Source organism: Sinohyriopsis cumingii, chromosome 17, assembly GCF_028554795.1.
Source record: "Sinohyriopsis cumingii isolate HCF-2022 chromosome 17, ASM2855479v2, whole genome shotgun sequence".
NCBI classification, from domain to species: Eukaryota; Metazoa; Mollusca; class Bivalvia; order Unionida; family Unionidae; genus Sinohyriopsis; species Sinohyriopsis cumingii.
The window spans coordinates 35,059,318-35,080,760 of record NC_142977.1 but is presented as its reverse complement, the minus strand read 5'-3'; the positions used below and the strand labels follow the sequence as shown (position 1 = coordinate 35,080,760).

The window sequence follows — 21,443 nt, the reverse complement described above, 5'->3', positions numbered from 1 at the left end:
AGACCCTTTCGGGAGGACACTTTTGTGACCTTACCCCCTATAGAACTGGTCAGAACTTTACCCAAAACATGTTGTACAGACACTTGTTTTTATTCCACGTTAATGATTTTCATGTGCCTTTTATCGTTGTACTTAAGCCTTTGGCTTTTATGTATTTTTGTCTTTCGTATTCATGTTTAAAACATACAATAAACGTGTTCTGAAAAAAAAGTATATAAACTCTCGTCTTGTTTGTTTTCGTGTCACAAGTGACATTCCTGACACTATGGCTACCTCTGCTGTCTCTGCTCCCTCTTCCTCCACTGTCAAAGTCATCGACGAACACTTAGATCGTGCCAGTTGGGAGGCTTTGTATCTTCGCCATCCCTTTAACATGCTCATTGCTGGACCTAGCGGTTCAGGCAAAACCGAATTCGTCAAACGATTGATCGAACATAAACATCATTTGATCGATCGTCCACCTCAGCGGATCGTGTGGTGTTACAAAGAGTGGCAATCGGCGTACAGCCTCTTGCGAGAAAGTCAAGGCGATTCCATCGTGTTTGTGGAAGGCATTCCTAAAGAAGACGACGGAATCGTCTATGACTCCCGTCAAACCCATTTGGTCATTTTCGACGACATGTTAGGAGAAGACGAAGAAGAAATTAAACTGTGGTTCACGCGCAAAGGGCATCACCGTAATGCCAGTGTCGTTTACATCACCCAAAATTTGTTTCAACAAAGTAAAGCCCATCGCACCATCAGTCTCAATGCGCATTACGTGGTCTTGATTAAAAGCCCTCGAGATAAATCGCAAGTGCAAGTCTTAGCCAAACAATTAGGAACGCCTTGGCTGACTCAGGCGTACGACGATGCCACTCAAACTCCACACGCCTATTTACTCGTCGATTTGAAACCTACGACCCCCGATGATTTGCGATTTCGTACCCACTTGTTTCACCACTGGTGCCAAGACGGAGGACCTGTCCTGTACATGTCTCCGTCCTCGACTTAACCTCATTCCACAAAAAAATCTATAAAAACCTCAGACCCTTTTCGTCTGTCTCACACAATGTCAACATGACGTCCCTTCAGTCGCATCTTCGCGTCAAATTGATTCGTGCCTTGTATGGCATCAGTCGAGAAAAAAATCCACAAATACGAGCTCGTGTCTTAGAAGCTAATCTCAGAGAAGTCTTACGATGGTTCACGGTGACGGCACGTCAATTACTCCAAGGAATCATTCAGATTCCTCATCAAACCAAACGCTTTTTTGATCGAAACAAAGTCGCTTTGACCCAACTGGCCGATACCCGCAACGACACTCAAACCAAAAATCAAATCATTTTGAAACCTGGAGGGAGCGGTACTCTAGGAGGGGTCATCATTCGCTCTCTCTTAAGATGGGATCCTAATGCCCCCAAACTTCTCCCCAAGAAAAAAGTCAAACGAAGCCCCAAGAAGAAGAAAAAGACCAGGTCCCCAAGGAGAACTTCTCCAGTGGCGGGACCCTCCTCTTACCAGACACCACCCCGGAGAAAGAAAAGAAGCCCCCCAGAAAAAGAAACAGAGAAAAAGTCCCCAGAAAAAGAAAAGTCCACAGAAGAAAACTAGTCGCAAGAGAGGCACTTCTTCGGCCAGGACGCAACCTTACACTTGCAAACCACGACCTGCCACGGCGGTGACTGCGTCTCCGGCAGCCTCACGTTCATCCACTTCTCTGTTGATGACACCAAGAACTGAAGAGTACTTGGAGACGTTGATCACACCAAGAACTTCTCCGTTGATGACCCCAAAAAGAACTTCCCCAGTGGCAGGACCCTCCAATTTAGTGGCAGTGGCTGCTGCTCACAAAGTACCTTCTCCCAAAATCAAAGTCCAAGAAAGATCGGGCATGTTACAAAGTTTACTGGATTTGTCCAAGCAAGAACTGGCTCGATTTAGTCGGTTGCGTACCCCTGCACGACGTGTCATGCCTGTCCTTAAACTGATACGACGTAAAGACAATCAGTGGCGACGCGTTCCAGTATAAACAGGCCTGTGACCAAGTCGGGGTATCAGTGTTTTTGGTGCTCCTGAAGGCTCAAAGATGTCACCCTCCAGAAAACATCCCTCTTCTAAACAGCCCCAAGGAAAGAAAAGAAAAGGACTGCCTCCTCGTTTAGTCAAACATGGGGACATGTTATCTGTCCTATCCAAAGCTTCTCCACCTCTACGAAAAAAACTCATTCAATCAGCCTCCAAAGAGGTCATCGATACCGTGTGAGAATGTTGTTTGAACGTCTTGAAAGGCACGATCCCTTTGTCCAACCATCAGAAACAATGCTTAGGCAAACATCGTCACGTTCATCGCCAAATGGTTCAAAAGAAAATTCCCATTCGTCAAAAGAAGAAGATGTTGGTCCAACGTGGAGGCATTTTACCCCTCTTGTTAGGTCCCTTACTGAAAGGAGTCTTGGGAACCATGTTGGGAGGACTGGTGGGAGCAAGATGAAAAGGCCCTCGGAAGTCCCAAGATCTCAGAATCGACCCCTGACAACCCCATGGAAGGACGAAAACTGGTTTTAGTGCCTTACAAACGATGGATGGAATACCATCGTTGGCAAGAACAACGCACCCCGCATTTACCTCCCAATCCCAATTTGAGCGTGATGTCCCAGTTACAACACGAATTGCAGTCCTTGATGGATCGCCAAGATTTTTCCGAAACAGAAAAATCGCAAAAGTACGGTCAACTCTTGCAACGACTGCAACTCTTTCACCAGAAAGCTTTAGACGAAACAGCTCTACCCACTCTGAAAGATTTTAAGATCTTAATGAAAAGTCCAGCACCATCATCACTACCACCACCACCACCACCACTACTACCATCCCCAGGGTCACCAGAGATGCTACCCCTGAGGAAGAAGAGATGCGAGAAGTGTTTCAAACATCGTCAGCAGCTCCCATTTCAAGTAAGATTGCAGCATCCTTGTTGACCCCGTCCTCCACACCCCAACGAGAAGAAATGAAAGCTTGGGTTAAAAAGATGATGTCCACTCCTCCTTCAACAGAAGTGAAAAAGAAAGAAGGGAAACCAGAAGTGAAAAAAGAAAAGAAGACCAAAGCCATTCCATTGCCACCTCCACCACCAATACCTTCGACTTCTACTCCCGTAGCCCATCGGACACGTAAATCCGTTTCTAAACCACCCTTTCGACCCACCCAAAGTAGCATCACCGAAGAGTGGGTGACTTATTAACACACAAACAAACACAAATATGGAAAAAGTCTTAGCCAGCATTTACTACGATCCCTCTCATCCTGCAGGTTACGCAGGAGTTCAAAAATTGTATCGTGCTGCCAAAACACGACTGAAAAGTCTCCGTTTACCTCAAGTGCAACGATGGTTACAAGAACAAGCTACCTACACTTTACACAAACCCATTCGACGCAAGTTTGCCAGAAGTCGCACCCGAGTGGAAGGCATCGATCATCAATGGCAAGCCGATTTAGCCGATGTCTCTCATTTGGCCAGCTACAATCGCGGGTACAAATATTTGTTTTGTGTCATCGACGTCTTTTCCAAATTTGCCTGGGTCGTGCCCTTGACTTCCAAATCGAGCAGCGTGTTAGTGCGAGCCCTGCAACGGGTGTTGAAACAAAGCGGTCGTCACCCTCTTCGGTGGCAAACCGACAAAGGCACCGAATTTCTGAACCAAGCTTTCCAAAAAGAATTAAAGAAACGTGACATTCATTTTTTTACCACCGAGAATCCCGAAACCAAAGCCAGCATCGTGGAACGTTTTCAACGCACTTTGAAAGAACGCATGTGGAAATATTTTACGCATCACCACACTCTGAAGTACATCGACATCTTACCGCACCTGGTACAAGCGTACAACCAATCTTACCATCGAAGCATTGGACGTGCCCCGCAAGAAGTGACTCCCGACAACGAAGTGCTGGTGTTTGAGCGCCTATTTGGTACGTCCCCGACGAGGGCTGTCCCCAAGAAAAGTGGAGTGTTGGCCGTAGGAGATTGGGTGCGCATTGGCAAAACCAAACGCACTTTCGACAAAGGTTACTTACCTAACTGGACGACCGAATTGTTTCGTGTCACTGGACGAGTGCATGGCCGTCATCCTGCCGTCTATAAATTGGAAGACATGAACGGAGAAGTGCTCAAAGGAACGTTTTATTTGCCCGAGTTACAACGTGTCACCAAAAAAGAAGACGACGTGTACGACATCGAAAGCATTCTCGAACGCAGAACCCGTAAAGTGGGCAAACGACGTGTCAAAGAAGTCAAAGTACGTTGGAAAGGATATCCACCCAGTTTTGATTCTTGGATCGACGCTTCGCAAGTCATCGACTATAAAAAGAAGTGACCATCATGCCCTTTCAGATAGACGCAGCTACGTCGACCACTCCTTCACCTAGTTCTTCTGTGCAAGATTTACAAAAACAACCTTTCTGGGTGTGGTGCGGAGAACGTGTGCCAAAAACGCAAATCGTCTTTTTCTGCCAAATCTTCGTGGTGTATTGTGTCATCGGGGCAGCCATTGCCAATTTGAGTTTGCAACAAGGAGACAAACAATTGTGGACCATTTTATTGAGCAGTTGCATCGGTTACCTGCTTCCCAATCCCTCCCTGAAATTCTCCTCGAACGGGAACCACGGAAACCTTGTGTCCAGTGCCAGTGCCAGTCACCACTCCAACAACAACAACCAGAACCCCATTTTGGGCGGAGACACGCCTCTCACGTCCAGTAACCCCTCGGACAGCTACAGAACTCTGGAATTATGAGTCACCAAAACCAATTTTACTTGACCTTACCCAGCGACAGTTCCATGGAGGTGTTTTCCAACCTGTTGTGCTGTTACACGGTCAAATTATCTCAGGCCATCCAGTTAGATCACGAAGCCCATTGGGAAGTGGCTTTAGTGGAAATGATTCACCCTACACAAATCCAAAACATCACCGAAAAGCAAAACACTTTTGAGGTCGAAATCCTGAACGAACAATTGCAACAAGCCATGAATGACATCGTGTTTTCAGGGGACACAAGACCAGCCAGCAATCCAGCCTTCAGTATCTACACCTTGAAACTTCCTTCAGGGTTTTATTTTAGTGGTCAACATTTGGTGGATACCATTGCTTCCAGGTTCGAGTTAGGCTTTGGTAAAGCCCTGAACAGAATCAAAAAAAGTGTCACCCTGGAGTACCATAAAGTTGCTCGTCGCTTACTGATGAAATTTCAGGATACCCAAACGTTGTCCATCAGTTTTAATCGTGACTTGTTTGATATTTTAGGTGGAGACACAAAAATGGCTCCAAATTTTAAACCGAGGATCAACAGCAATATGGAATTTTACAAGTTTTTTCGATTCCCTGTAGAACTGAACCAAGGACTGAATTTGATCTTTGTGTACTCCGATGTGGTGGAATATAACGTGGTGGGACACACCTCCGTGCCGTTACTGCGTGTCATTCCTTTCAAAGTGGATAGTACCACGACCAGTGACGAGGAAGGTGGAAACACTTACCACGTTCACCGCGAATTTGTTGTTGTTGTTGTTGTTGTTGTGGGGTTTAACGCCATTTTTCAGCACGATGGGCTATACATGGCGGCCAGTATTAATGGTGGAGGAAGAACCCGGAAAACCCCGGAAAGAACCACCGACCCACGAGAAGCTACTGGCAAGCTTTCTCACATGCCCACATTGGCTGAATCTTAGACTCGAACCGCCGCAGACAGAGGTGAGATGGCAGTGATCCGTAACGAAGAGCGCTTTAGACCACTCGGCCACTCGGGGCCCCCACCGCGAATTTGTACATCCTCACTATTTGCCTGTCAGTAAGTCGTATTTGGACACGGTCAACATTGCTATAAAAGGAGATCTGGGACAAAATATTCCATTCACCAAAGGGAAAGTCACGGTGAAACTCCATTTTCGAAAAAGATTCTCTCACGACTCCTAAGTCATGTATCCAGTGTACCGAGGGGTTGCTCGACAGCGAGGACACGGTTTAGGAGATATGCTGAAATCGGCCTTTCGTTCGGTGGCCCCAGTCTTGAAAACGATGGTGACACGCGGATTGCACGCCTTGAAAGATGCGGCACTGACGCAAGGCAAAGAATTTCTCCAAAATGTCATCATCGACAAACAAAATCCCAAAGAAGCCTTCATGAGGGCAGGCAAAAATGTCTTACTGCAAACGGGCAAAGACCTTTTGGGTCGACGAGAAACACCTATAAATGCCCTGCACGCTACCGAGTCAGGCATTCAGAAAGGACAAGGCAGAAAGAGACGACGAAGAAAACACCCTTTCACCAGACTTCACACGTCTAAAGCTAGAAAGACAAAGAAAAGAAGAACCGTTCGAGACTTAGACGTTTTCGATTATTGAGACACAGAGAAAAAAATGATGTACCGAGAGTCTTGCGCCTGTTCCAAGACGGAACTGGATCTGTTTGCCATGCCACCCACCATGATGACCATGCAAGAATCCCAATGGATGGAATTTCACCCCGTCTCCTCTTTGACGGATTCCGCTCCCATCGAGTTTGAAATCAAAGGACAACCCGAAGATTACATCGATCTGAATAGCAGTTACTTGTACCTGAAAGTCAAAATTCAAGATAAGGATGGAAATACTATAGACACTGAGCCAGTAGCTCCCGTCAACAATTTCATGCATTCCTTGTTTAGCGGAGTGGACTTGTACTTGAATAACAAACTAGTCAGTAGCAGCATGGATACTTACCCTTATCGAGCGTACCTGGAAAATCTCTTGACGTACGGAATAGACGCCAAGAACACTCATCTCAATGCCTGTGTGGTATGGGAAGCTGACCATGCGGGCGAATTTGAAACATTCGAAACTGATACAAACGATAAAACTAAACCAAAAAATGATGGATTTCTAGAACGAAGAGACAAAATCAAAGACGGACAGAGTTTAGAACTGATGGATCGTTTGCATTTGGACATGTGGTTGCAAGAAAAGTATTTGTTGAACGGAGTGGATGTTCGCCTGAGACTGAATCGTAGCAGTACCGCTTTCCATTTAATGGCTGATAGTGACGATAGTTACAAAACGAAAATCCAAGAAGCCAGACTCTACGTACGCCGTGTGGAAGTGTTACCGAAAGTGGGAAACGACATCAGTCAGACGTTGAGCAGAACGACCGCCAAGTATCCGATCCGACGCGTGGAAGTGAAAACTTTCACTATTCCCAAGGGGCAACGATCCATGATCGAAGATCATCTGTTCCAAGGACAGCTACCCAAACGTTTAATCGTTGGTATGGTCGAGAATGAAGCCTTCAACGGAGCTATCGCTAAAAATCCTTTCTACTTTCGACACTTCAACGTGTCCAAGATCGAAGTCAGTCGCGATGGCAAGACCTTGTGTACCCGACCTTTCGAACCCGACTTTGACAAGAAGAATTACTTGAGATCGTACTTGTCCCTGTACGAAGCTACCGGACAGTTAGGAACCAACACCAGTCACGGGATTACGTACGACGATTATGCAGGAGGCTATGCTTTGTGGGCTTTTGATTTCACTCCAGACCAAGGCAGCGACGAGGGACATTTCCACCCTATAAAATCCGGCCAGATTCGTGTGGAAATTCAGTTTGCAAAACGAGACCCTGATGTAACGTTGAACGTCATCCTGTATGCAGAATTCGATAATACGATAGAAATCAATAGTTTGAGAGAAGTCATTCTAGATTATTAGAAGCCATGGAAGACTGTTATCCTTCTTTACAAAGTGGAGAAACTTTGGAGATGGAATGTAAGGAGATCGTGGAAGAAGAAGAATCCCAAGACAAAGACGAAGAAGTTGTCATGATGAAGTCAAGATGGCCAGAACAAGAAGCCCATTTAGTCTCCTGTTTTGCCAAACACTTGGTCGAAAAAATGACGGAATTGATCAAGAAAAATTGCTATGGATGTCAAAACGATCATCCCAGTCAAATTCAACACGATAAATGCCTGATGTTGAGTCAAGAAGAAAAATTGGACGAGTATCTGGACGAAGCTTGGAGTCTCATCTCGGACGAGGTCGTGTTGCATCAGTGGTATAAAGACTTGCGTGAACATTCTTGTCCACCATTAACCACTCAAGAGATCCATCGTATCGAAGCTCTCCTGAATCAGAGTGGGGAGAAGAAGCGAGGAAACGGTTATTTGTCAGACATTTTCAAGCAAAAAGTCAGGATCGAATTGGTGACTTATTATTACCTGTGAAGAAGAAAAAAAGACATGGATACCTGAGAACTTTATTACCTTTTGAACCACAGTTCGTATACGGCTTCTTGGAATCCTGTTGTCTGTGCTAAAGATGAACTCCCTCATCGCAAACCTCAAGACCATCTAGCTTATGTGATCAACACGGACGACAGTCGTCTCCCAGGAACCCACTGGGTAGACGTCTACTTTCCTCAAGAAGGATGTGTGGAATATTTTGATTCGTACGGATTGCCCCCTTTGGAAGACGATATCATTGACTTTATGAGAAGAAATGCTCAGACCACCCGATTCAAAAATGTGAAATTACAAGGCACAGATTCCTTTGTGTGCGGACAGTACTGTGTGTATTTTCTGCATCATCGCATCCTGGGCTATTCCTTAAAACATTTAGTGACTCATTTTGATCCTCGTTCTTCTTCTAGAAACGATGTGAAAGTAGATGGATGGTTTTGTGACCATTATGCTTATCTTTTGTCTCAAGCTAGGAAACGTAGTGTCCATCAATGGCCTAGTGACTTCCAACAGTGGAAATCACAATTTCATTCACAACGTTGTCAGCCCTGTTTAAAGTAGAGTGTGAATTGAAAAAATGTTTGTGATTTGAAAAAATGTTTGATGTTATATTGTTGGATTATTGTTAAAAATGTTAGAGTTGTTTGTTAGTGTTAAGTGATTTTGAATAAAAAATGTTGTGCTTTGAAAAAAAAGTGCCTTTGTCTTTTGTTTGGTTATAAGAATGTTGATTCATACTCTTTGACTTCTTACTATCCCTCTCATGACACTCATTGAACGTTGCGGATCGAAAACCGTAGAGGGATGTTTTCCTTAACGTCCGCGCTTTGACTTTAAGAACCGGGGCAGTTTCCAGTCAAACCATCCATTGTCGACTCATCCTCCTACGAAGATGTGCTCCAAACTAGCTAAGCTAAACGAAGCCTACGTGAATTTGCATAGGGTCAGACACAGTCTGATACCAAAAGCTGAAGAGATAGAGAATGTGAGAATGTTAAAAGTCACTGAAGACCTAATAGAAGAGCTCTTCAGAGAAGAAGTGAACAGGGAGAAAGAAGAATGGACAGAGAAGTACAGACTTCAGAGACAGCAGCAACAGCAACAACAACAGCAGCAGCAACAGCAGCAGCAGCAGCAGCAGGAACCTGAACCTGACAGAGGCTTTGTCGATTGTCGTATCGACACCAAAGAGTTCTTCTTCTCTTTCCGAAGAAGCAGACCTATCGTCAGAAAGTCTATCCTCAGAGGACGTCGCATTCTTAGAAACTAAAAGATTCCATAGCAAACAAAAAAAAAAAAAAAAAAAAAAAAAAATCAGCCCTTTTCAGGACTACCCCAAACTCTAGAAAAGAAATAACAATCCATTTGCCAATGTGTGTAGGTAGAGTAGTGTGAATATAAACACTAACTCTTTTTTATAGTGTGAGTGTATGTGTTTGTGTATAGGATTGTGTGTTTGTAAGTTAGTTAGTTAGTTGGATTATAGTGGTTTTCGTTCTTTTGAACATGTACCACTTTTTTATTCACGCACTGCGTGATTTTTAATTACTCCTGGGGGAAGGAAAAGGAGCCTCATCCCCCAGGCTTTTATGTACTCAAAGAGTACTTTTTAATTTAGCCACTCAGGTGTAGGACTAACTAGTCCTTAACAACCTGACTGAAAGGCTAATAGACATGAGTGGGAATAGTCACACCACACACTCGTGTTTCTTAGTTGGATTGAAATGCCCCAGGTGTCAAACCAAGCAGTATGTGACTCCCGCCACGATTGGTCGGCAGCGATGAGGTCACATTAGGACACCCGGTCTTGTGGCATTGACGAAGTGGCCCGCTTTTTTGATATCATCAATTGCCTTTCCCAGTCCGATATTCCGGTAGACAGAGCCTTCCTTTTTTCCACTCTGTTTAGGTGGTGCAGGTTCATCAGCTTCATCGCCGCTGGATGATGATACTTCCAGGGCCGCTGCCAGCGTGGAAGTTTCAAATTCTTCAGTGTCGTCTGCCAACATTGCCTGGATTTGGCTGAGTATGTTAGTAGAAATAGCTGTGGAAGCTTGATTTAAAAGTTCAGCCAGATGTTGTTTAAGAGACAAGGAGACGGTTAGGAGTATTTTTTTTTTGTTTTTTGTTTTTTTTTTTGTTTTTTTTTTTTGTTTTCTTTTTTTTTTTTATTCATCAATTCCTTATTTATTTTGATTCCCTATCTTATTGGTTTGGAATGAAAACTTGTTTTTATGGTTGTTTGTATGTTATTATGGAGTCCTGTTTTAATTAATTCCTATTTTCCTATTTTAATTTTTTGTGGCCTTAATTGGTTTTTATTATTCGGGGTATGAACGGCTGTGTCAGTTTGTGAACCTACGAGACCTAGCAGGCCGTCATAATTCCCAAACAGTGATTTTGTAATATTCGTCCTTAACTGGTTTTTATTATTCGGGCTATGAACGGCTGTGTCAGTCTGTGAACCCACGAGACCGAGCCGGCCGTCATAATTCCCAAACAGTGATTTGTTATATTTTTAACTGGTCTTTGATTTACTTTCTTAGATTTTTTTGAGTAGATTGGATTCGTGTATAAAACTTATGATATTTTTGAATGTTAGATTAATATTGGGGTTTGTGTTCATCAAGAATTCTGGGTATGTTGTAGGGGATCCAATTTTATGCTGTTTAACTTTAAACTTAGCCCTTTCTTTTTCAAGTGTATGGCAGTTGTTAAAAATATGCTCTATGTCTTCTGGGACCCTGCAGTGGTAGCAGTTAGGGTTATGTGGTTGTGGTCCTATGTACTGTCCGAAGCTGTTAGCCAGCCTGGTTTTGCCCGTGAGTATTCTATTTATGAATTTTTGTTCACTGCCTTTTGTTTTGGGTGGTTTCCTATTTCTACATACTTCTTTAATGATGGTTTTTAGTTTCCTGCCTTGAGTGCTTGTGTTCCATAATTCCTGCCATTTATTATCAATGAGGGTTTTAGATATGCTATTGAGTTCGCATATGCTATAATCTAGGTTGATGTGAGTGGTTTCGTTTAGTTTTTGTTTAGCTGTTATATCTGCCATATCGTTACCTGGTATGTTAATATGGGATGGTATCCACATAAATTCTACTTGTAAGTTATTATTGTTCAGTATTTTTAACAATAAATTGGTTTGCCTAAGATAGTTTTCTCTTGATTTGGTGTTGTTATTAAGTATTGAGTTTATGACGCTTAGCGAGTCACTTATTATTACCGCTTGGGGTATTTTGTTCTCTTTGATCCATTTGAGTGCTTCAAGTATGGCCCAGAATTCAGCTGTGTATATAGAGCAGAGGTTAGGTAGTCTTCTTCCTACTTTAATGTTAAGTTCGGGGATTACGTAAGCTGCTGCTGTTCTGGGTGGTTCTGTAATTTTGGATCCATCAGTGTAAATCTTAATGTAGTTGCAATATTTTGAGTTGATTTCTTCTGTACAGATTGTGTTTAGTTTGAGTTCCTGTTCGTTTTTATTGCCATATTTCGTAATGAGGGTGTTAACTGTGGGGTTGATATTTATCCATGGTTCTTTGTCATAGTGATTTGCAATTTCTGCTTGGAGTTTGTCTATAGGAAGTTGTTCAACTAATTGATGGACTAATTTCCCTGCTGGTATGTTTTGTGATAATTTAGTTCTAAAAGGTATGTTGCATTTATTTATAGCTAGCCGGGTGGGGTGTGTGTCGGGGTGTGTTGTTAGCCTGGCTGCATATCTGAGGGTGAGTTCTTGTCTTCTAAGGTGGAGCGGCAGTTCTCCAGTTAAGATTTGAAGTTCCACTAGTGATGTGGATGGTAGTGCACCAGTGCAAATAATTAGGGCCTTTCTTTGTATGCTATCTAGTTTTTTGAGGTTATTTTGCGGTGCCGAGTTGTAAATTTGGCATCCGTAATCTAGTTTAGATCTAATTAACGATTTATATAAAGCTAGTAAGGTTTCTTGATTGGATCCCCAGGTGGTTCCTTTAAGGGTTGTAAGGAGGTTAAGGTCTTTATTACACCTTTTGACTAGTTCGTTTATGTGGTGTCCCCAGTTTAGCTTGGAGTCATAATGCATTCCTAAAAATCGTGCTACATTTACGAATTTAATTTCTTGATTTTGGATGGTGAGTTTGGGAAACTGATTTTGTAATTTACGTTTGGTGGTGAATAATACTGCTATGGTTTTTTCATGGGATATTTTGAAACCCCATTTATCAGCCCATTTCCCTATTTTGTTTAAACTTGTTTGAATATCGCTGATTACTTTGTGGTTGGAAGGGTTTCCTGCTCTCCATAATCCACTATCATCAGCAAATTGTGAGAGTTCAATTAGTTTTGATGTTAAGTTGGTGTCCAAGTCATTAATCATGATGTTGAAAAGGGTTGGGCTGAGTACGCTCCCTTGTGGTGTACCGTTTTCAAGTGTGTGTGGTTCAGAGTAGGTGTCGCCGACTCTGGTTGATATTTTACGGTCAGCGAGGAAGTTTTCAATGAATTTAAACATTCGACCTGTGATGGCGTAGTGGTTGAGTTTGGCTAATAAGCCTTTGGTCCATACAAGGTCGAATGCCTTTTCGAGGTCAATAAATACTGCAATTAAATTCCTATCAGCTTTGCGTTTGGAGTTAAACGCCAATTTAATTGCGGTTTCTAATCGTATTAGTTGATCCGTGGTGGATCTTTTGTTTCTAAATCCGCATTGATTATCGGAGATTAAATTATTGCTCTCTAGGTGGTGTTTGAGTCGGTTGGTGACTATGGTTTCCATGATCTTACAAATGTTGTTTGTTAGGGAAATGGGTCTGTAGGAGCTAATATCGTTAGGGTCTTTTCCTTGCTTGGGTATTGGAATTACTATTGCGTGTTTCCATTTATCGGGTAGTTTGCCTGAGGTCCATATTTGGTTTAGTAATTTAATAATTGTTTGTTTAATGTTATTTGGGATATTTTTGTATATTGTGTATCCTATTTGATCTTCCCCTGGGCTAGTTTCGTTTTTGGTTTTCAATGCTAGGTCCCATTCGTAAGTTGTAATGTCTTTATTTAGGTTCGAGACTTTGGGACCGAGGTCTTTAAAGAGATTACTATGGGTTCTTTCTACTTTGTCCCTATGTAATTGAAATGCTGGGGTGTGGTTGGTGTTGCTACTCATATCTGAGAAATGCTGAGCTAGTCGGTCAGCCTTTTCTTTATTAGTAATGGCTCCAGCTATTTTTGGAGTGGTGTTAGTTGTCTTTCCTCTAATTGATCTAATCTTATCCCAGACTTGTTTGGTACTAGTTGTGATATTGATATTCGTGCAGTAATTATGCCAAGTTGATTCCTTTGCCTGTTTAATTATGTTTTTAAGGTTTTTCTCCTTTTGTTTATATATAGTGAAATCAATAGAGTTTTTAGTGCGTTTGAATTTATTGAGGGCTTTTTTCTTATCACTGATGGCTTGTTTGCATTCATCATTCCACCATGGGACTCCTTGTTTATGTGGGTTACCACTGGTTTTGGGTATGTTAGTGGTGGCTGCCTTTAGTATGGTATCAATCAGGTCTTCGTAATATTTATTAATATTATCATTTTCTATGTTTTTGGTGTCTATTTTGCTTAGTGTTTCATTAAATGAGGTCCAATCTGCTTTTGAATATATCCATCTAGGGGTTCTTTTTAGCGAGTTGTATTGGACCGTCATCTGCAGGGTGACTATTACTGGAAAGTGGTCACTGCCCAAGGGGTCAGTTTGATCCACTCTCCAGTCCGCCACCTGGGTTATTGATGGCGAGCAAATGGTGAGGTCGATGGCGGACATGAGACCGTTTTCTGGGTTAAGGCGTGTTTTTGTACCGTCATTTAAAATGGCTAAGTTAGATTCTGCGGTCCATTCTTCAATCAATTTGCCTCTTTTGTCCGTCACACCGCCCCCCCATAGCTCGTTATGGGCATTGAAATCTCCACAGATGACGATCTGATTTACTCGTTTGTGATCATTTATTTGTTTGTAAGTAATTAAGTTAGCTGTGCCTGATGTTCCCCCTGGGTCATAAATATTGAATATTTGTATTTGACCCTTGCCTGTATGAATTATGAGGGACTGAATTTCGAATGCTTCGTTGCTACCTGGGGTTGGTGTTATGGTTATTGTTGTTACATTCGGGATGTTATCTGCTATATAGATGGCTAAACCCCCACCTCCTTGTCCCGTGGTTCGATTTTTGAAGTGACCTGGGGCATATCCTGGGAGTTTGGGTATTTGTTTGGTTCTACTTGTTATTTTTGTTTCTTGAATGCATATAATATCTGGTTTGTGTTCTAAGCTTTGTAATTTGGCTTTGAGTTCACTGATATTACTTATTAAGCCTCTAGCATTCCATTGCCATATTATAATGTTCCGGTTTGTTGTATAATCCATTATTGGGGTGGTCATTTATTGATTCTTTTGTGTTGAGGGTTATTATGTTAACTTCAAATTTGATTCGATTTTGCTTATTATGCTTATTATCTGTGTTATTTTATCCACGATGTAGTGGTGGTTGTTGATAAGTTCGGCTTTGATCTCTGTGAGTAACTTTTCTATTGTCGGGTTTGACAGTGATTTGTTTTTGGTGTTAGTGTTATCTGATTCTTCGGGGTGGAGTTGTGAGTCTTTGTGGGATTTGATTAAGAATGTATCTTGTTTATTTAATCTTGTTTGATCTTGTTTGACCTTGTTTGACCTTGGTAGGTTGGGTGTTTTGGCTGTGGTTGCTTCAGTTGCTGGTTTGTTTGGGGTCATGATGTGGTAATTTTTATTACTGGGGGTTAGTTGTTTGTAAGTGCTCACGTACGTTTGTGTGGATAGTAGATTAAGATCATGTTTTTTTTTTTTTGCTGTTTGACGTGTGGGGAGAGTAGATTTGGGGTTTGATTGCTTTGCGTATGTGGATAGTATATTGAAGTGATTAATGAAAATTTTTAAATTAGTAATGGGTAGTATAAAAAAGTGAGTGAGTGTTTCTTTTAGGTCCGCGCGTTGTTTGGTCATGATCTAGGTAAGATCAATTTTGTTTTAGGGGATGTTTTCCATCACGTCCGCGCTTTCAGTATAAATTGAAACTCATTCAGCAGTCTAGCTACCCTTTTTGATTGATCAAGAGAATGAACACCAGACTAGTAAAACTGCTTGAACTTCATGTACACCTGGAATATGCCAGGCGTATAGTGAATGAGCTGGCTGCAGAGGCCCTAGTAGAAGAGGGAAGGATGAAAGAGGAGGAGAGAAGAAACAAAGAAGAGGAGGAGAGAAGAAACAAAGAAGAGGAGAGAGGAAATTTCAGAATCCCAGAGACAGAAAATTGGGATTCTGAAGCCACTTATCCCGCCTCTGCTCTTCACCCAAAACGAGTGAAAAGAGACTGGGGAAGAAGATGTGTGTGTGGTGCCAGGCCTGGAAGGTGCCATCATTAACCAGGTGTCATGGAGTTCAAAAAAACAAACAACCCTTTTCAGGGCTACCAAATACTCAAGAAAAGAAATAACAATCGATTTGCCAATGTGTGTATGTAGAGTAGTGTGAATATAAACACTGACTCTTTTTTTCCTAGTTTGAGGGTATGTGTTTGTGTGTTTGTGTTTGTAAACGCTCACGTACGTTTGTGTGAATAGTAGATTATGGGTTTGTTTATTGTTTCTTAGCGTATGTGGAGAGTATAGTTAGGGTTTTGTAACCGCTCACGTACGATTGTGTGGGTAGTAGATCATATGAAATGAGAAAAGTAGGGGACGTTTTCCTTCACGTCCGCGTGTTGTTATTTTATGATCTAGGTAATATCAATTTTATGTCTTAGGGGATGTTTTCCTTCACGTCCGCGCTTTAACTATAAAACATACAGTGTTTGCCATTGGAGCCCGTTCCACGGAATAAGCAAACAAGAAGATGCTAGCAGCTTCAGCTTTGTATAAAAATCTTATGGGAAGTTGGTATTGGATGGTGGATGGATTGAATGTAGCAGAAAGGCTTGAACAGGAATGGAGGCATGCAGTGACAAAAGACTTCGTCTCAAGACAAGTAACCAGCCTCCACTTAGCAATCGATATTATGAAAGAAATGATAGAGGATGACGAGAAGAGAATCAGAGGTTTCATTAACCCACCGTATGTGAAAGTGGGCAAGTTGAAAGAAGCCATAGTTTATGTGACTAGTGTAAGGTGTTTTTTAGAAGACATTGTAGAATGGACAGATTGGTCTTTTGTGAAGTGGGGCTTAGACAAGCTTAAGAAAGCGGAAGAAGTAATGAGGAAAGTGCTGACCGAAGAGGTCAAGAACATCAAAGAAAAGTGGTCAAAGGAAAGAAAAGAAGAAGAAAATAGAAAGAAAAAGGAAGAACTAGAGAAACTAAACGCTAACTGGATGAAAATCCAACAGAAGTTCCGAGCCATGGGTCACCCGGACTGGATACCGGAAACAGAAAAGAAGAAGAAAGGAATGATGGAAAAAATAAGGGGATGGCTAAGAAGTGGAGGAAATAAAAGAAGAAGATGATGATGAAACCAAAGGCCCTTTTTAGGGCCACTCATAGGTTTCGAAAAGAGATTGACTTTCAATTGCCTACCCTTTTTTTTTTTTTTTATTTTTTATTTTTTTTTTTTTAAAGATATTATGTTAAATTTCCCTTGACGCTATACAGTCCCACCCTGTTTAAATTCCCTTGACGCTATACAGTCCCATATTCCCATGTTCAATTCCCCTTGACGCTCAACAGTCCCAAAATCTATTTCCCATGTTAATTTCCCTTGACGCTAAACAGTCCCAGGGTTTTTCTCCATGTTAAATTTCCATTGACGCTAAACAGTCCCGGGGGTGGGTGGGTCTGTAATGCTAATTCCCATTGAAGGCTGAATCGTCCCCTATTACTACTTACACAACCGCAGTTTCATCAAAACACAGCAACACTATTAATGCGCACATAACTCCGCCTTGCGATTAGTCGCGCGTTGGACATCACTCTCAAAAAGAATTTTCGTTTTGGCCTACATAAAACTGAAATTTAGAGGCATATTGTGAATGAATGCTGAATGCGCAGTGCAACAACTTTTCAAGTTGTTCTGACATGAATTTATGAATTTTTTTTTTTGGTCGATTGTACTCAATTCCGCTGATATGGACTGGATCTGTCTGTGTCAATTCCACTTGAAGTACATGTAATTTGAAAAGGTAGGGACGTGTATTGACTCAGGTGCATGTGTGTTTCTGTTCTGACATTCATTGCATGGAATCATAATTTGAGAAAAAAAAACTGAACTCTTTCAATTACAATTATCAAAAAGACGCTATGGAATATCACGTACATTTCATTTTGAGTGCAGTAAGAATAATGTTATTGCACTTAGAATGTTGTTGAAATTACAGTACAATTTTGAAATGTTTGATCAAGCTTTAGAACCCATGACATAGTATTTTTAGGCACACAATTCGTGAACGTTCGTGCAATATCAAGGTGTTCGGTATCATAGAATACTGCACGATTCTGACAATGGAAGTTAACGGAGACTTAAAGGAGTATATAATAATTATAGGGTACTGCATTTGTATGGGAAAATATGAACTAGTTTTTTTCGGATTAATAATGCACGACAGTGGGAGTGCCAGTATTAATCGGAGAAAACGAGTTCATACTTTTCCATACAAATGCCGTAACCTTTTCATGATATACTCGTTTTCTTTTTCTACATAATGCCTAATTATAAAAGATACAGTACAACAAACAAAGTAATTGCATTTATGCTGTATTCCAAAATAAATACAAAACCGAAGATTCTTCAATACAACCAAAATGTAAAGCATTTACTACATGAGTGTATATGATTGTTTGGTGAATTTTACAAAACTTAGTGGTTTTCTCTTTTGTCTGTTGCTTAGTTAAAGCCATAAAGGCCTAAAACCTAAATAGTCTCTCTCTGTCTCTCTCTCTGTCTGTCTCTGTCTGTCTGTCTGTCTGTCTGTCTCTCTCTTTCTCTCTCTCTCTCTCTCTAAACATACACCAGACAGAATGGAAAGTGCTACCACTGGATTCCTATCAAAGAATGCTTGATAATTGCAGGCAGAATAATATTTTAAAACAAGCAATACCGATTGAGTAACATCATATTTTGGTGACAAAAGGTGTATGTGTGTGTGTGTGAGAGAGAGAGAGAATTTTGTTTTCTGTTCGCAATGCTTTATGTTTTGCAAGCATTATACCATGGAATCTCGTCACGGTACATATATCAGCATCTTTATTTAGCATTTATACACAGCAAGCTCATCACGGTACATATATCCGTCTCTTTATTTAGCATTTATACACAGCAAGCTCATCACGGTACATACATCAGTCTCTTTATTTAGCATTTATACACAGCAAGCTCATCACGGTACATATATCCGTCTCTTTATTTAGCATTTATACACAGCAAGCTCATCATGGTACATACATCAGTCTCTTTATTTAGCATTTATACACAGCAAGCTCATCACGGTACATATATCCGTCTCTTTATTTAGCATTTATACACTGCAAGCTCATCACGGTACATATATCCGTCTCTTTATTTAGCATTTATACACTGCAAGCTCATCACGGTACATATATCCGTCTCTTTATTTAGCATTTATACACAGCAAGCTCATCACGGTACATATATCCGTCTCTTTATTTAGCATTTATACACAGCAAGCTCATCACGGTACATATATCCGTCTCTTTATTTAGCATTTATACACTGCAAGCTCATCACGGTACATACATCAGTCTCTTTATTTGGCATTTATACACTGCAAGCTTATCACGGTACATACATCACTCTCTTTATTTAGCATTTATACACAGCAAGCTCATCACGGTACATATATCCGTCTTATTATTTATGAAAAAGACACCAAAAGTTCATAAGAAATTGTACATATGATCCTCTTTCGCGTATTGTAATTGCTCCTCATAAACCCTAGCTAAATGCGACCATTGCAAGAACAAACAATGGTGACGCAGAGTAAAATATACATCTCAAGTATAAATTTACATTATAAAAGTCAAGCAGAAAGACATGATATCACGTCGCTTCTTTGAAGGATTTGGGACACACACTCACATTTTTCTTACCTTACTGGTCCATCAAGTTGGGTCACTGTGTCCTCTGTTGTTGCTTTCTTCATTGATTGTTTATCACTGACCTTTTTGAGGGACTACTTCACTGCATAACCATTACATCATTCATCATTCAGAAAAGATTTACCCACCATGAGAAATGGGAATCGCGTTGATTGGACTATGATGACGCTTGTACCACATCGTCTGCGTCGCTGTGGACACCGTAATTGAATGACGTCATATTTATTTTAGCGAGAAGTTACGAACGAATGATTTAGATATTGATTGAGGAATGTACCATTTACATTGCAAAACTATGATAGCATATATATATATATATATATATATATATATATATATATATATATATATATATATATATATATATATATATATAAATATATACTATTTACACAATAATTTTCTTTTTAAAAGATGCGACGTTGTAAACGATACCAAGATTCGATGTGATTAGTCACGTGACAAAGTTCCGGTAGTGATCTAAAGTGTGATATAATTATTGAATAGCATACTTTCATGCATGCCCACTAAAAATGTATTATTCTTGTTATTCTAGCAGGGACAGCATAATGTATGTATGTATAAGCATGGCTTATTTAAACTTATATATAAATATTGTTTCAGCATTAGGCTATATTTCTCCAGTAGTATATATTCTTTACATCTATCATAAATTTCCACTGATGATACATTAGCGTTGGATACAATATAATAGCGATACAAATATAATCCCCGTCTTCAAAATGAATTAAACATGGTGCAGAATTTCATGGAATCCCCCCCTCTCTCTCTCTGTCTCTACAGGGATGTTGACTGAGAGAAAAAATGAATACTGAACTTGCACCATGTAACCTGCAAAAACCTGAGACATCGTAACGGTTGGATATATACGTTCCATGTAGTTTTAATTCAGTGTTCACAATACCAATGATACAACGATCAAATAGCATGTTAAGATTTGTACGGTAAATTTATAAGGTACGGTAAATGTCAAGATTTGTACGGTAAATTTGTATGTGAAGGAGGTATACACATATTGTAATGCTTTGTTTATTTTTATTTCTTTCTTCATGTTTTATAAAATCCATAATAAGGTCTAAAACGTATTATTTAATATGAAAATGTCCGTAAGCCCTCTCTACACTCCTTCGACCTTTCTATATCATTGTGTGGAGTTGCTAAGACATCAGACTAATCTATCAATAAAGAAATATAGCAACAAGCAATGAATGAATGCGTTCACGGTAAGTCTATCCAACCCCGCCGCCACAATATAGTATGTATAGTAAATACGCTGTATGCTTGATATATCACTCGTATAAATGTTATGATTGAATGAAATTCGACAGTCCTCGTTACCTTTGAATGAAAAATTTATATATCTCGTAGTACATCAAGAATACATACATACATACATACATACATACATACATACACACACACACACACATACATACATACATACATACACACACACACATACATACATATATACATACATACGTACATACATACATACATACACACACATACATACATACAGACATAAATACACACACACATACATACATATATACATACATACGTACATAAATACATACATACATACACATACATACATACATACATATAAACACATACATACATATATACATACATACGTACATACACACACACATACACATACATGCATACATACATACATACATACATACATACATACATACATGCATACATGCATGCATCCATACATACATACATACACACACACATGTACGTACGTACGTACACACACACACACACACACACACACACACACACACACACATACATACATACATACATACATACATACATACATATATCTACCCTCTGCCACGTGCCTTCACCATCTGGAATTTACAAGCTTTTCATGAACATTTTTGCCTACTACACTAGCTATTAATATAAGTTTTAAACTAGTTAATGTGACCATATTCCAACCCTCATTTGGCACAGTTCCACAGTCTAGACGCCTCATGTCTGAAGGAATTCCTACCCTATTTTGATATCTTTGGCCTGGGAATATAAGCAGTGTTTACATATCTGAAGTTATATGGA

At 40.5% G+C, this 21,443-nt stretch overlaps 1 protein-coding gene across 2 annotated transcripts in view; it reads right to left on the bottom strand.

The window, feature by feature from the left end:
- LOC149778411 (uncharacterized) overlaps positions 1 to 19,503 on the bottom strand; it is a 56,178-nt gene extending 36,675 nt beyond the window's left edge. The window contains exon 1 of one of the 2 annotated variants that reach the window (XM_089938475.1): positions 19,335 to 19,503. In XM_089938475.1, coding sequence (XP_089794601.1) covers positions 19,335 to 19,387 — 53 coding nt within the window. In that variant the 5' untranslated portion in view covers positions 19,388 to 19,503. Of the gene's footprint in view, positions 1 to 19,323 lie in introns of both variants that reach the window. The other variant, XM_089938476.1, reaches the window with a different exon arrangement.
- Positions 19,504 to 21,443: the final 1,940 nt, after the last annotated feature.